Consider the following 14758-nt stretch of genomic DNA (forward strand, 5'->3'; position numbering starts at 1 on the left):
GATACTTTTTTACTGGACTAACTATACATTTATAAGGTGACAAGCTTTCAAAAAAATTCCTTCCTATCTTAAGTCTGAAGCGTATGCTGTCGGCATTTATCGATGTGCGGCAGACATGATCCGCTATATCGGATCATGTCTGTCCGCACATTAATAAATGGACCCCCTGGAGTGTTTTTTGTAATAACTTCCAATAGTCTCTCCTAAATCATAGTCAAAAAGCAAGGTGTGTTTAAAAATGAAAATTGAAAAATTACCACCATACACTTTCTCCAGTTTTTTTTTTGCTATTCATGGGGGGCATAGGTGACCTTAGGAGGTCTTGCAAAAAACAACCTGGAGTGTTTTCTTGCAATAACTTACAACAGGCTCTCCTAAATCATAGCCAAAAAGCAATGTGTGTAAAAATATTACAAATACCACCACACACTTTCTAATTTTTTATTGGCTAAAACAGTTTAATCAAAGGCATCAAAACACCCCATATAGAATTCCTTGGGGTCTCAAATTCTGAAATATATGCATGTTTATGGCGAGCAAATAAATTGGGGTATGTAAAAAGGCCTCCCAAAAGAAGATAGTCAAAGAAGATATGTTAAATTTGAAAAAATGACAAACACATGTCAGAAGATTGGCATTGGAAATCCCAAACAACCCAACAAACCTATGCATAGGTGGTATCACTGTACTCCGGAGAACTTGCTGAACAAATATTGGGGTGTTCTTTGGCAGTAACACATAACAGGAACTGAGAATCCATGCCTAAAATACATTGTGTGTGAAAAATAACACAAAAAATGACTACCCAAAATGTTGACAAAGACATGGGTGCATGATGACAGATGTGAAAATTCCAAGTTGGAAAACTGGAATGCGCCCCATAAAAATAAGACCTTTTAGCCCCCTGAGAACTCGACAAACCTATTCATGGGTGGTATCAATGTACTCAGGAGATATTGTTGAACACATATTGAGGTGTTTTTTGTCAGTAACACATACCAGTAACTGAGAAGCCATGCCTAAATTACAAAGTGTGTGAAAAATAACACAAAACAATGACTACCCAGAAGTTTGACAAAGACTGTTGGTTGAATTAGTGCATAGAAAATGTTAAAATACCAGCATTTCAAATACCTTAGGGTGTCTACTTTTCAAAAATATATGGTTTAATAGGGGTAAATTACATTGGCCAGCTTCAGAAATATCCCAAATACGACATGGATGCATGATGACAGATGTGAAAATTCCAAGTTGGAAAACTGGAATGCGCCCCCTAAAAATAAGGCCTTTTAGCCCCCTGAGAACCCAACAAACATATTCATGGGTGGTATCACTGTACTCAGGAAATGTTGTTGAACACATATCGAGGTGTTTTTTTGGCAGTAACACATAACAGGAACTAAGAATCCATGCCTAAATTACAATGTGTGTGAAAAATAACACAAAAAAAATACTACCCAAAAGTTTGACAAAGACTGGTGGTTGAATTAGTGAATGGAAAGTGTTAAAATACCAACTTTTCAAATACCCTAGGGTGTCTACTTTTCAAAAATATATGGGTTGATGGGGGTAAATTAAATTGGCCGGCTTCAGAAATGCCCCAAATAGGACATAGGTGTATGATGACAGATGTGAAAATTCCAAATTGGAAAACTGGAATGCGCCCCCTAAAATTAAGGCCTTTTAGCCCCCAAAGAACTCAACACACCTATACATGGGTGGTATCACTGTACTCAGGAGATGTTGCTCAACACATATTGGGTGTTATTTGGCAGTAACCCTTAACGTTCTCAGTAAATGTATTCTTAAATTGCTATTTTATATAAAAAATCACCACAAACTTTGTCATAGATTGGTGGTAAAATGGTTGCATGAAAAGAGTCAAAATACCCCAAGTTTAATACCTTAGGTTGTATTCTTTTAAAAAATATTTACATGTGAAGGGTTATTCAGGGATTCCTTACAGATATCAGCGTTACAATGTAACTCGCTAATTTTGAGAAAAAAAAAATGGAAATAGCAAAGTGCTACTTGTACTTATTGCCCTATAACTTGCAAAATAAGCAAAGAACATGTAAACATTGGGTATTTATAAATTTAGGACAAAATTTTGAAACTAATTAGCATGGGTGTTTTTTGGTGGTTGTAGATGTGTAACAGAGTTTGGGGGTCAAAGTTAGAAAAAGTGTGTTTTTCCATTTTTTCATCATATTTTTTCATTTTTTTTATAGTAAATTATAAGATATCATAAAAATAATGTTATCCTTAGAAAGTCAATTTAATGGCAAGAAAAACGGTATATAATATGTGTGGGAACAGTAAATGAGTAAGAGGATAATTACAGCTAAACACAAACACAGCAGAAATGTAAAAATAGCTACCCTGTATTTAAGTCCCAATACAACTAAATCACAAAAGTTCCAGAGGGGTCTACTAGCTCCTCATCAAACTAAAGAATCTGGAGTGCAGCTCAAATTCAGGAATTCACTTGATGAAACTCCAAGTAGGCAAACTATAAACAAGAACACATACAATGCACCTCTCATTCACCCTTAAAAGGACTTTAAACGCCTATTGCTTTTGTATAAAATTGTGCAAGTCTCATGCTCCTAAAGAAGCAAAAAAGCTAATTATATAACATGCAAATCAATAGGTGGTATATACATCTTGCTGCATTATAGAAACCTAAGTTAAAGATTTTGGGCTCCATTTTTCAAGCTGCGATAGTAGCTTCAGAGCTCCAGCATTTCAGGTTGGTGTGAGCAAGCCTCAAATGCTAGTTAACCTATTTTAACCTATTTGCCACCTAAATTATGGCGGATTGCAATCATCCCAATCCGATCCGAACAAGTTGATTGGCAACTTGTGATTGGCTGTGCACAAGCAGGGTGAAGCATTGCACAAGCTCACCGCAAGGGTGGGTAGACAAGGTTCATGACAGTGAATCTAGTCTACCTGCCTAATAAAAAAAATGAAGCCCTTTGCTTTTTGGCCTCTCAATTTTTTCACACAAAAATAGGAGGTGTTTAATGTCCCTTTAATTTATGTATTTCCATTAACTAGTAATATGTGCTTGAATACACGATAGTAAAGAATAGCAGTCAATAAATAATATGGTTTACGTAAGAAAGGGGTATTTTGGATTGTGTGTGATCACAAAACTTAACCATCTTCTTGTAATATTGAGTACAGTGAACTGACTACTACAGATTTTGCCCTTGCCATTGAAAGTATAGGCTGCTCTGTATGTGTACTGGGTGTGTTAAAATGCTTTATTCAAACAGTTTTACCAATAAGTGGTAATAACCAATCAACATGCTCTCTGATGCGTTTGACTTGTAATCTAGCCTACCATGTAACACCAGAACCACCACATTTTCTTTACATTCATTTAACCTGTGGTCTACACACACAAATAGACTTTCTTTGAGCTAACACTACATACATCATCCACTATTTGAATCCACAATGCATTTTTCTTTTCACTGCTGACAAATAATTGGTGCTGTAACTTATGTAGTATTTAATGATACTCTTTATTAGATTAGTATATATATATTACTGTATATTTGCATCGTAATTAAATATTGGCCCATTATTATTGTCAGGGAGCTTGTGGGGTGTACTTAAATTATACTTTTAGAATTTTGGGGTTTTTTTCTTTTTATTTCCTTACAACCTCTGATTTTGTTTTTTCTTCTTCTCTTCTTTTTGTTCTGAATGAAAAAGCTAGGAGTAATTAGTGTCTGCAAGAGTGAAATATATATTGTACTGCAAAATATTGTTTATATGCGTAACTCGTATGTTAATATGTTTAATTACCAAGATTTCATAAGCATGATATGTATAAAATGCCCTTTTTATCTTCCCCCATCCTCTATACCTCTCCAATTATTGTACCTATACATGCTCACAATAGCAGCTCCCATAATTGCATTTATAATTGCATATTTTATTTTGTCCCAAACTGCTCCCTATAAAGCCTCCCTGGATGGTTTTGTACTGGATGCACGTGCAGACCCTTTTCCTGCACATTGTTATTTAATATGACAACAACAGGGACTATTGTAATTATACAACACAGTGTCTTGCTTGTTAAATTAATTAATTCAATCCTTATAGGTCAGCCATTTAAACTTGACCCAAAATTTGCCCACAAGAAGCTAAAAATCTCCAATGATGGGATGCAGATGGAAAAAGAGGAGAGCTCTTTGAAAAAGAGTCACACACCTGAAAGATTCAGTGGTGCAGGATGTTATGGAGCTACAGGAAATGTCTTTATTGACAGTGGATGTCACTACTGGGAGGTGGCAGTTGGCAATGCTACTTGGTGAGTTTATATTATGCCATGTTTCTTTGTATTCATGACATTTAAAACTGTTCTTGGCGTTTTATAGGCCACGTTGTTTCAACCACTCGATTAATTCTCCTTGTTTTGTTTCCAGTACTGGAAAGCTGTAAGATACAATAATTTGAATATGTTAATTGATAATATGGTCCTCTCAATTAATCAGGGATTCTAGGGTTAAAATCTTGTATAATTTGTTTTAGTTGGTTGAGGTGGGCAGTATTTTTTTTTAAAAATTACAGAATGAGAGACAATCGTGCTTTTCTTATAATATTCACTCAGATGGTGTCGTGAGTGGATAATACAAAAATTAAAAACAAAACCCGCAGTTTCTTTGACTGAGATATGAGAGTATGTCTTACAATTTATACATTAGATATCTTGTAAACAAGGCAGTTATTTCATCTGTGACCTCAACATCAGCCTAGCCTACCTTAAGGACTCTCAGGACTAGATAACAATTGGGCATCAATAATAAGCTATATAGTGTCAATAAACAAATATAGCCCTGTCTGTCTGGATTGCCTTTTCCTTCCTGTCTGGCAGGCAAAATAATAGCAGCACCATTATGGTGGTTATATATAAATAGCAATAGCTTTTTATGGGCAATCTACCATTGCACTTATGTTGCTAATAACCACCTAGTGACTTTATGCTTTCACTTTCCTATTTTGAAAGGTTTCTAAAAATATAATATAATGATCCTCTAAGCTCAAGGTGTCTACTGTCCCTTTAACATAACTAGTCTCACTGCTTGGCAAGAAGTTCTAGATAAGATAAATGATATATATAATATGTTCGAAAGGGTGGCCTGGATACAGATCGCTTTCATAGGATTTGGTTTTACTGGATTATGTATACCTCTTCACAGGTTGAGTGACAAGTACATGGTACAGGTAACACGAGAGAGCACTTATCTTCGGGAACCAAGATATGAACGCACAACAGTACACTCCATAGATGGTATTTAGAGTTTTTCAAACCTGAATAAAGACCACACTTTAATGTTTGAATAGTTTATTGTTTATGTTTTACAAATTGTTTTAACATTTATAAAGTTTAATTTTGGTAAAATGTTTCTGTATTTGACAGAGAAAATACATCATCATTGACATTCATCATTATCAATATTTATTAACTATATTGAAATTTTTCTGTGGAAACAAAATAAAGAGAATTTCAACATAACATAACTAGTCCCCCCTCAATTTAAATTTTGCTCTAGTTACTTTAACCATAACATATGGTAACCATAATCATGACCCCTCCCCAAGGCAATTTTTTTTCTTGATGAACCATTATCATCACTATTAAAGGGACAGTAAAGAACTTGAGAACTTAATATGAAAACTTTAGTTATACATAGGGGTCAATCTAGAGAAGTCTTGTAGACGAGAATGTGAGGATGTAACAAGAGAGGAGGAGAGAATGAGGTCATAAGCAGATGGGAGGGATAGTATCTGGAGACAAGGTCACAGATTAAAGGTGGAGCAGTGTTATTGAGTTAGAGTCAGGATTTTGAGTTTTATTCTGGAGGTTAGAGGAAGCCAGTGAAGAGACTGGCAGTGAGGTGCAGCAGACGAGGAGTGACATGTAAGGAAGATCATCCTTTAACAATTTATTTATTAACAAGATCCAGTACAAGGACTCAACTACATCTTTCCCCCACACATGGGTGTCCCTAACACCTAAGTGATCCCCCAGTTTTTCCTCCTAAGCACTCCCTCTCAGCAATCTCTAGAACCCAAGCACCCCCTTGCACCTGAGACTCTTAAATGCAAGACCATCCCAAAAAATCACACCTTGCAATCTGTCCACTTATTGACTTTAATCTGAGCCTGGTGCAGAATCCCTCCTATATACAGGATTTATTTGTAAAAGGTCACAAGGCTTAGTGTCCGAAGCCCTTCCATTCTTCCAATTGGTTAATTAGAAAGTCTGATTTAACAAGATAATGTCAGTGATAACATAAAGAGTTTAAGAATGCACAAATGTGTGTCTAAATATGCTTTTTTTTAAGCATACCTATGCAGGTTCAGGAGTGGGCACGTGTCTGGAGTGTAGAGCTTTGCAGGAATGCTTTTGACAAAGTTATAAATTGTGCACACTCCTGTGACACATGCGCACTCCTGAACCCAGCTGGGTATGCTTAAAAAAAGATAAGAAGAGAATAACGTAAATTTGATAATAGAAATAAACTGGAAACATTCTTTTTAATTGTATGCTTTATCTGAATCGCTGGAAAAAGGGGCAAAATAAATAATTTCAAAGATGTTTTTTACATTTAGTTTAACAGTTACGCACGAGTAATAAGGGGCTTATGGTGGCTGTTTGCATGCGTCTGGTTTTCCCAGCGTATTACAAGTTGAAAGAAAACACAATTGAAGTTAATGCGCATCAGGTTAGCACGGCCTCAGAGATCTGGTTAACTATTTCACAAAACAAACAAGTCTCACAAAACACAAATCAAAAATACATTTGAAAGTTCAGTTACACTCCTAATAACACCATCTAATAATTTTATTTTTTTTAAATTCAAAGAAAGTTATATGCTGTCAAAATATGAGGTCTCAAAGGACTTTGACATAGATACATACATATACATGTCTAAACATGTATATGTATGTATTTATATATAAATATTTATATATATATATATATATATACACAGTATATATGTGTGTGTCATTATATGTGTACATATGTATTTATATGTATTTACAGGCATATATGCACATATAAACACATAAATACATATGTACACAAATATAGACAAATGTAGAAGTGTATTGGAGTCCTTAAGTAGATAAAAACATGTAAAAAAAAACATATTTGCGCAATATTCATATTTAATAAAGTGTTATACTGTGTATTTACTGTAAATATTCCGCATTCCAATGTTCTGCACATAGCAGAATATGTTGTATGTATTTGTAAATACATATTCCTATATGAATCTGTATATATCTATACTTATTACCTATATATAATCATGTGTATTTATATATTTATAATTTTATATATATATATATATATATATATATATATATATATATAAAACACATAGAAAACCCAGCACTTGCTTACAAGCTCTCAGCTAAAATTAAAAGCAAAAATGGAAGAGTTTGTTACCGCATCTGGCCAAATGGGACAAGCCCAGGTACCATGTCAAGGTCTCTTCCAAAACCTGGGTCCCTAATACAGCCATACAAATGCAAGCTGTCAATCAAACAAACTGGGAACAAGTCAGGGTTCACAGACTTATGTAATCACCCTAGACATATACAAAACATAGAAGGGGACTGAGTACACATCCCATGACCCTGCAACATGCTCATCCCTGGGTGCTATAGCACTCTCAGGAAGCTGTGCTGTCTCCAGAGTCACAGGCAGTTAAAGGGACAGTCTAGTCAAGATTAAACTTTGATGATTCAGATAGAGCATGCAATTTTAAACAACTTTCCAATTGACTTTTATCATTAAATTTGCTTTGTTTCCTTGGTGGTATTTTTGAAATGCTAACACTGATTTCTAAACCGTTAAAAACCGCCTCTTAGCTCAGAGTATTTTGAAAGTTTTTCACAGTTAGACAGTACTAGTTCATGTGTGTCATATAGATCACATTGTGCTTACTCCTGTGTAGTTATTTAGGAGTCAGCACTGATTGGCTAAACTGTGTGTCTGTCAAAGCACTGAGATAAGAGGGCAATCTGCAGAGGCTTAGATACAAGGTAATCACAGAGGTAAAAAGTGTATTAATATAACTGTGTTGGTTATGCAAAACTGGGGAATAGTTAATAAAGGGATTATCTATCTTTTTAAACAATAAAAATTCTGGTGTAGACTGTCCCTTTAACCCCAAAAAGCCTGGGTGCAAGGCCCATAGGGAAAATTACAAAATAAATGAATACAACACAAAGAGAAAGTCCAGCACTCGCTTACAAGCTCTCCGTTAAGATTAAAAGCAAAACTGGAAGAGTTATTTAGCGCATCTGGCCAAAAGGGACTAGTACAGGTACCACGTCAAGGTCTCTTCCAAAACCTGGGTCCCTAATACAGCCATACATTGAGAGCTTGCATTTGTATGGCTGTATTAAGGACCTAGGTATATATAGTTTTACATAGAGCATATACTGACATAAAGTTATATATCAACATAGAATCAATATGTATAAGATGAGAAATTATGTATACAGGGGGATTATAAAATAGACAAAAAAAGAAGGAAGGAAAGAAAAAAAAGGGAATAATAATAATGGCAAAAGTGTGGACATAGGCTTACCTGTCTACCTATGTATAAAGAGTGTGGAATATACAATGTAATTGACTATATGAAAGTACATAAAAAAATGTTTTGATAATGCGTTAAGAACTCTGCATTTAGTCCAGAATTTAGCAAGTTGAAGTGCATTATCATTTTCATTTCAAAGGTTTTTCTTTTCATGGTGTTTTCGAAGTTGCCTCTGAGAATCTTGATTTTGAGGTTTTGGATGACCACTCCATATATACATATATATATGTATTGTTCCAAAAAACATCAGATATATATTGAATATTAATCACAAATATAACAGTGCTAATGTCCTATATCATGTATAACAATATTGAAACAATGTCTCCACTCTTCAAGTTTTGAATTCGGGTGCAGCTCTCCTTTAACCAGCTTTCCTTACCTTTGGTTTAAGACAACAGTTCTAACAAAATAAAGACAAGGTAAAAAGAGTGTAGCGCTGTACACCAGGGGCACTGTCAATATCCCCACAATCAACAGCATGATTAGGAAGAGATCCCAAAATGTTGCTGCTGTTTCTCATTCTGTCTTTGATATATGCTGCTTGAATAATTAGACATTTAGGAGTGCTGGTCACATTGGATTTTTTCTATGGATTGTGGGGATATTGGCAGGGTCCCTGGTGTATGTGCACCTTCCACACTGGTGCTGGACTCTGGCACTGGTGTACTAAAAAAGTAAAGTCCGGTCCTAACCCAGACAAAATGCGTAGGGTGTTAACCGTTAAACCGTTGTAAGTGGACTCTGCAAACGTGGTATTGTTATGCTGCCCGTGTCATAAACTTTAAGTGGACAATCGCCATTGGTTACTTGAATGTAAGTTTGCATATGTATCTAGGCTGTGTTGTTGAAAATAAATCTTCTGAATTGGAGCTGCACTATTTTTTCCTTATCTTTATGTTGTTAGATCTATAGAAATATGTATTTATAAATAAATAGAACATATTCTGCTATGTGAAGATCATTGGAATGCAAAATATTCATATTTTCATGTCGGGTTAGCGCACTTGAGAATATGCGATTCGGTTTGCGCGCGAGTAGGGTCTCTTTTTCCACTTTTTTTGCTCAATCAACCTTTATGGGGGAATAGGTTATTGTGCGCGCAATATTCTAAGTTCGGCTTTTTACGCACATTGGGTTAATGCGCAAGCAAAAACAGTTTATTTTAAAATCATAATACGAGCGCAACCTGATGCTCGCAAAAAACTTACTTCTAGTGCAGTTAAAGGGATATTAAAGGGGCATGAAAACCCTATTTTTTATTTTTTTTTGATGATGATGATGATTTAGAAAGAGTATGCAATTTTAAATAACTTTCTAATTTACTTCTATTATCTAAACTGGTTCATTCTCTTATCCTTTGCTGAAAACATATCTAGATATGCTCAATAGATTCTGATTGGTGGCTGCACATAGATGCTTTGTGTGATTGTCTCACCCATGTGCATTTCTATTTCTTCAACAAAGGATATATAAAGAATGAAGCAAATTAGATAATATAAATAAATTGGAATGTTGTTTAAAATTGTATCCTCTATTTGAATCATGAAAGAAAAATGTTGGGTTTAATGTCCTTTTAACACTCGAGTGGGAGCGTTAAATAGCGATCCACTTGTAATCTCACCCTTAATATATTACAATTTGAAAGTGTTTATTATCCCTTAAAGGGACAGTAAACCTTAAAAATAATGTTATATAATTCTGCACATAGTGCAGAATTATATAACATTATATTAGCCAAACATTATTAAAACATAATTTCCCCTATTCATTTTTAAAAAAAAGCGCTGTTTCACAGACCCGCTCTCTGCTCTCTGCTGAGCGGGTCTGTTATATTTACTCAGCGCATCGGGCCAGCTGTATAGTCACAGCCCGGCCCGACCGCGCCATAAGACTAAGTGCAGCTCGCTCCTGTCACAGGAGCGAGCTGCACTTAGTCTTATGGCGCGGTCGGCCCGGGGTGTGACTATACAGCTGGCCCGATATTTACTCAGCGCATCGGGTCAGCTGTATAGTCACAGCCCGGCCTGACCGCGCCATAAGACTAAGTGCAGTTCGCTCCTGTGACAGGAGCGAGCTGCACTTAGTCTTATGGCGCGGTCGGGCCGGGCTGTGAGCTGCACTTAGTCTTATGGTGCGGTCGGGCCGGGCTGTGACTATACAGCTGGCCCGATGCGCTGAGTAAATATAACAGACCCGCTCAGCAGAGAGCAGAGAGAGGGTCTGTGAAACAGCGCTTTTTTTAAAAAATGAATAGGGGAAATTATGTTTTAATAATGTTTGGCTAATATAATGTTATATAATTCTGCACTATGTGCAGAATTATATAACATTATTTTTAAAGTTTACTGACACTTTAAAGTAATATATCAGAAGATAAACTGCTAAATGTGCCCTGGCATAAGTTAATGAGCTTGTTCTATTACTTTAAGAAAGATAATTATTGTTAATGTATGTAAGAAAAATAGCTCCAACAGTCTGTCAATATTTTAGCATCTTTAGATTTATCAGACTACACTTAACAGGATTATTCTATTAACCTTAGCTTCATAATGTGTTGCAAAATTCCATTGAGAGCGCTTGAACCAGGAATTTACCAGCTTTTGTATGTTTTCAAGGAGAACTTAAACTCTAACATAGACAAGTTTTTTGTCGTTGAATTATATAATAAACTGGAAGTTTGAAATCAATTTAGTTCTAAACCCAGATGTTCTTTTTGTGTTTTTCTGTTCACGTCACTAGCTATTTACGGCTATTTTTAGCTCCTCAGTGGATGGAGGAGCATATGTTTTTGTAAATATTACTGCAATAGCAGATGCTGCATTATTGAGCAGTTTTATGGAGAATTTAATCTGTATGTAAATAATTTCAAAATTGAATGTTAGCCCCCTTGGATTTGATGCAGCTATGATATTCACTGTTAAATAAATCCCAACCTGAAAAAAATTAAATAAAAGTATAATTAGTTTAATTTTATATAAATAGAGATTTAAATAGTTTCATTTGGAAGTTATTATGCGCTAAATTATTTGAAGCATTGTCTTGCCCAGATGTTTACTGTGTTAAAAATGTTTACCCTTGAAAAAGCAATTTATCTATGTCTGACAATATTTATATTAAATTTCAAAAAGCTTAAAATTATTCCAAAGTTCTTGCTCAAATGGGGGAAAAGGTCTCCATAAACTAAATTAAGCTATTAACCCCTAAACCTAACAACCCGCTAACTTTACATTCAAATTACAACATCCGTATCTTAAAATAAATTTAAACTTACCTGTAGAATTAAAATAAACTAATTCTAAACTATTAATTAACACATTAAACTAGCAATTAAATTAACTATATTACATATTAAAAAACCCTAACACTACTCAAATTATTTACCGGTAAATCTACTATTAAAAATTACTAAATTACAAAAAAATAAACGCTAAGTTACAAAAAATAAAAAACACTAAATTATGAGAAAAAAAACACACTATCAAAAATAAAAACGAATTACACTTAATCTAATAGCGTATCAAAATAAAAAATCCCCCCAAAATAAAAAAAACCCTAGCCTACAATAAACTACCAATGGCCCTTAAAAGAGCCTTTTGTGGGGTATTGTCCCAAAGAAATCAGCTCATTCACCTGTAAAAAAAAAAATACAAACACCCCCCAACAGTAAAACCCACCACCCAACCAAGGATCCATCCAGCCGGCAAGAAGTCTTTATCCCAGCCGCCACTTCCATCTTCATCCATCCAGTGAAGTCTTCATCCATGCTGCCTCTTCTATCTTCATCTATCCGGCGCGGAGCAGGTCCATCCAGAAGACATCGGCCCGCGGAGCTCCTCTTTAATACGGTCGCCGCTGTAAACTGGAACTTGAATGCAAGTGACATCATCCAAGATGGCGTCCCTTGCATTCCTATTGGCTGAAAGGTTCCAGTCAGCCAATAGGATTAGAGCTCAATCCTATTGGCTGTTCCAATAAGCCAATAGGATTAAGCTCTCATCCTATTGGCTGATTGGAACAGCCAATAGGATTTTAGCAGCACATTCACCAAAAAAGAAGAAAGCGCGGCAGGGCAGCAGATAAAAAATGAAGATCCGTTATCGTCAATAAAAACAAACACATAAAAAAGGTTCCAGAGCAGCAGCGGTCTTACGCGTTTCAGCTACCACCTTACTCATAGACCGTGCTGCTCTGGTTACACATCCTCCTTAAATTAGGTAAATCATCTTTGATGAAAACATTTGCATTCAAGTTTAACCCTTTACATCCTGATACACCTAATGTGGCCATTCAGAAAACCGGGCTGTATTGTAAATACATATCTCCCATGGCAGTAAGCATATAGGGAACAGCACCAAGCATAGAATGTATCTAGAATGCCATATAAAAGGTGTGCAGGCACAGAATAGGTGTACAATCAAGAAATATCACTGAAATATACTATTTATACCATATATGACATTCACTACAGGTATACAGAGGAAAATCATCTAGTTTCCCTACCCAAATGGGGTGGTAATGAATGGGTACATTGATTTATTACCTCAACCAAAAAAGAGGGGGGGGGGGGGTTATATGCTTGTTTATCGCTTGTGATCTGATCAAAGTAAATTACAATTTATGTCACATCTGCCCTATATATACAAAGTATTACCATTTCATATGTATGTAACTAATAAACACAATCTGTAACCTGTTTCACCACAACTCCAGTAATACACAATTCTAAAAGTGTATATAAATCTACAGTAAAAGCATTCTCTAATTTATACTCAAGTGTGTACACAAAAGTAGTAGAGCAACCTAATTATACCATCCTCTGTAAATATAGAGTGCCCTCTCTGGCTCTCTTTTACACTCAAAATAGAGTGTAATTGGTGAGCAAAATGAACACATAACTAATATTAACAATATATTTACAGTGAATATAGTGACTATCCTTAAAGGGACACTGAACCCAAAATTTGTCTTTCGTGATTCATATAGAGCATGCAATTTTAAGCATCTTTCTAATTTACTCCTATTATCAAATGTTCTTCATTCTCTTGGTATCTTTATTTGAAATGCAAGAATGTAAGTATAGATGCCGGCTCATTTTTGGTGAACACACTAAGTTGTTCTTGCTGATTGGTGGATAAATTCACCCACCAATAAAAAGTGCTTTCCATGGTTCTGAACCAAAAAAATAGCTTAGATGCCTCCTTTTTCAAATAAAGAAAGCAAGAGAAAGAATAAAAATTGATAATAGGAGTAAAATTGGAAAGTTGCTTAAAATTGCATGCTCTATCTGAATCACAAAAGAAAAAAATTGGGTTCAGTGTCCCTTTAAGTGTCACAGTATGTATGGACTAGGTATTGAATTGACCATTTCTGTGCCAACAATTAATTAGGTCTGATTGAACATTCATTCCCTTGGAGGCCCTAATCCGGCTTCCTCCAATAATGGCATGGCCTCAGGCAATGACTCCCCTGGGGGGAAATCCGTGATTGGAGGAAGCTGGATTAGTCATTGCTGACGTGTGAAGAGAGGATCCCCGTGTGGGGGAAGCTACTCTGGCTGTGAAAAGAAGACAGGTAAGTTTATAAACAAAACAGCTGCTTTCTAAACTTTGATGAATGAAAGTGCCTGTTCTTAATAGTATTTTTAAAAACCGGGTATTCATTTATCAAAGTTTACCTTCACTTTAAGGTAACTTGAACCCATACATTGTATAAATAAGCCGTAGAAACACATACCTGTTCATTTTAAAATTATATGATATTTACTATGCTATCTGGACAAAAGATAGATCCTTCAGTACTTTTATACTTCATTATGAAATCACATACTTTCTGTCAATACTAGACTAGTCACGGGTTAAATGATGAATGTTTACAAGCAAACACTGTGTAAATCATTTTGTTTGTTTATAAGCCTTGCAGAGAAAGTAACTCTGAATCTCTTTGTTAATTGAGGGCATTTCTTTCTGACCTCTGACAATTAAGATAAAAAAGCACAAAAACAAGTATTAATGTCCTTGAGGGACACTTGAATCAGTCTAGTTCAGTTTAATAGCAAGGTGCTCAATCCCCTGCAATATTTAGCCACTTACAGTTACAGTTGTTTATGTAAAACATAA

The 14758-nt window shown here is 35.4% G+C and overlaps 1 protein-coding gene across 1 annotated transcript in view; it reads left to right on the forward strand.

The window, feature by feature from the left end:
- The window catches only part of MID2 (midline 2), a 563817-nt gene that overhangs the window by 529400 nt on the left and 19659 nt on the right, over positions 1–14758 (forward strand). The window contains exon 10 of the mRNA XM_053698987.1: positions 4123–4330. Coding sequence (XP_053554962.1) covers positions 4123–4330 — 208 coding nt within the window. The remainder of the gene's footprint in view (positions 1–4122; positions 4331–14758) is intronic.

Source organism: Bombina bombina, chromosome 1 (assembly GCF_027579735.1).
Source record: "Bombina bombina isolate aBomBom1 chromosome 1, aBomBom1.pri, whole genome shotgun sequence".
Classification (NCBI taxonomy): domain Eukaryota; kingdom Metazoa; phylum Chordata; class Amphibia; order Anura; family Bombinatoridae; genus Bombina; species Bombina bombina.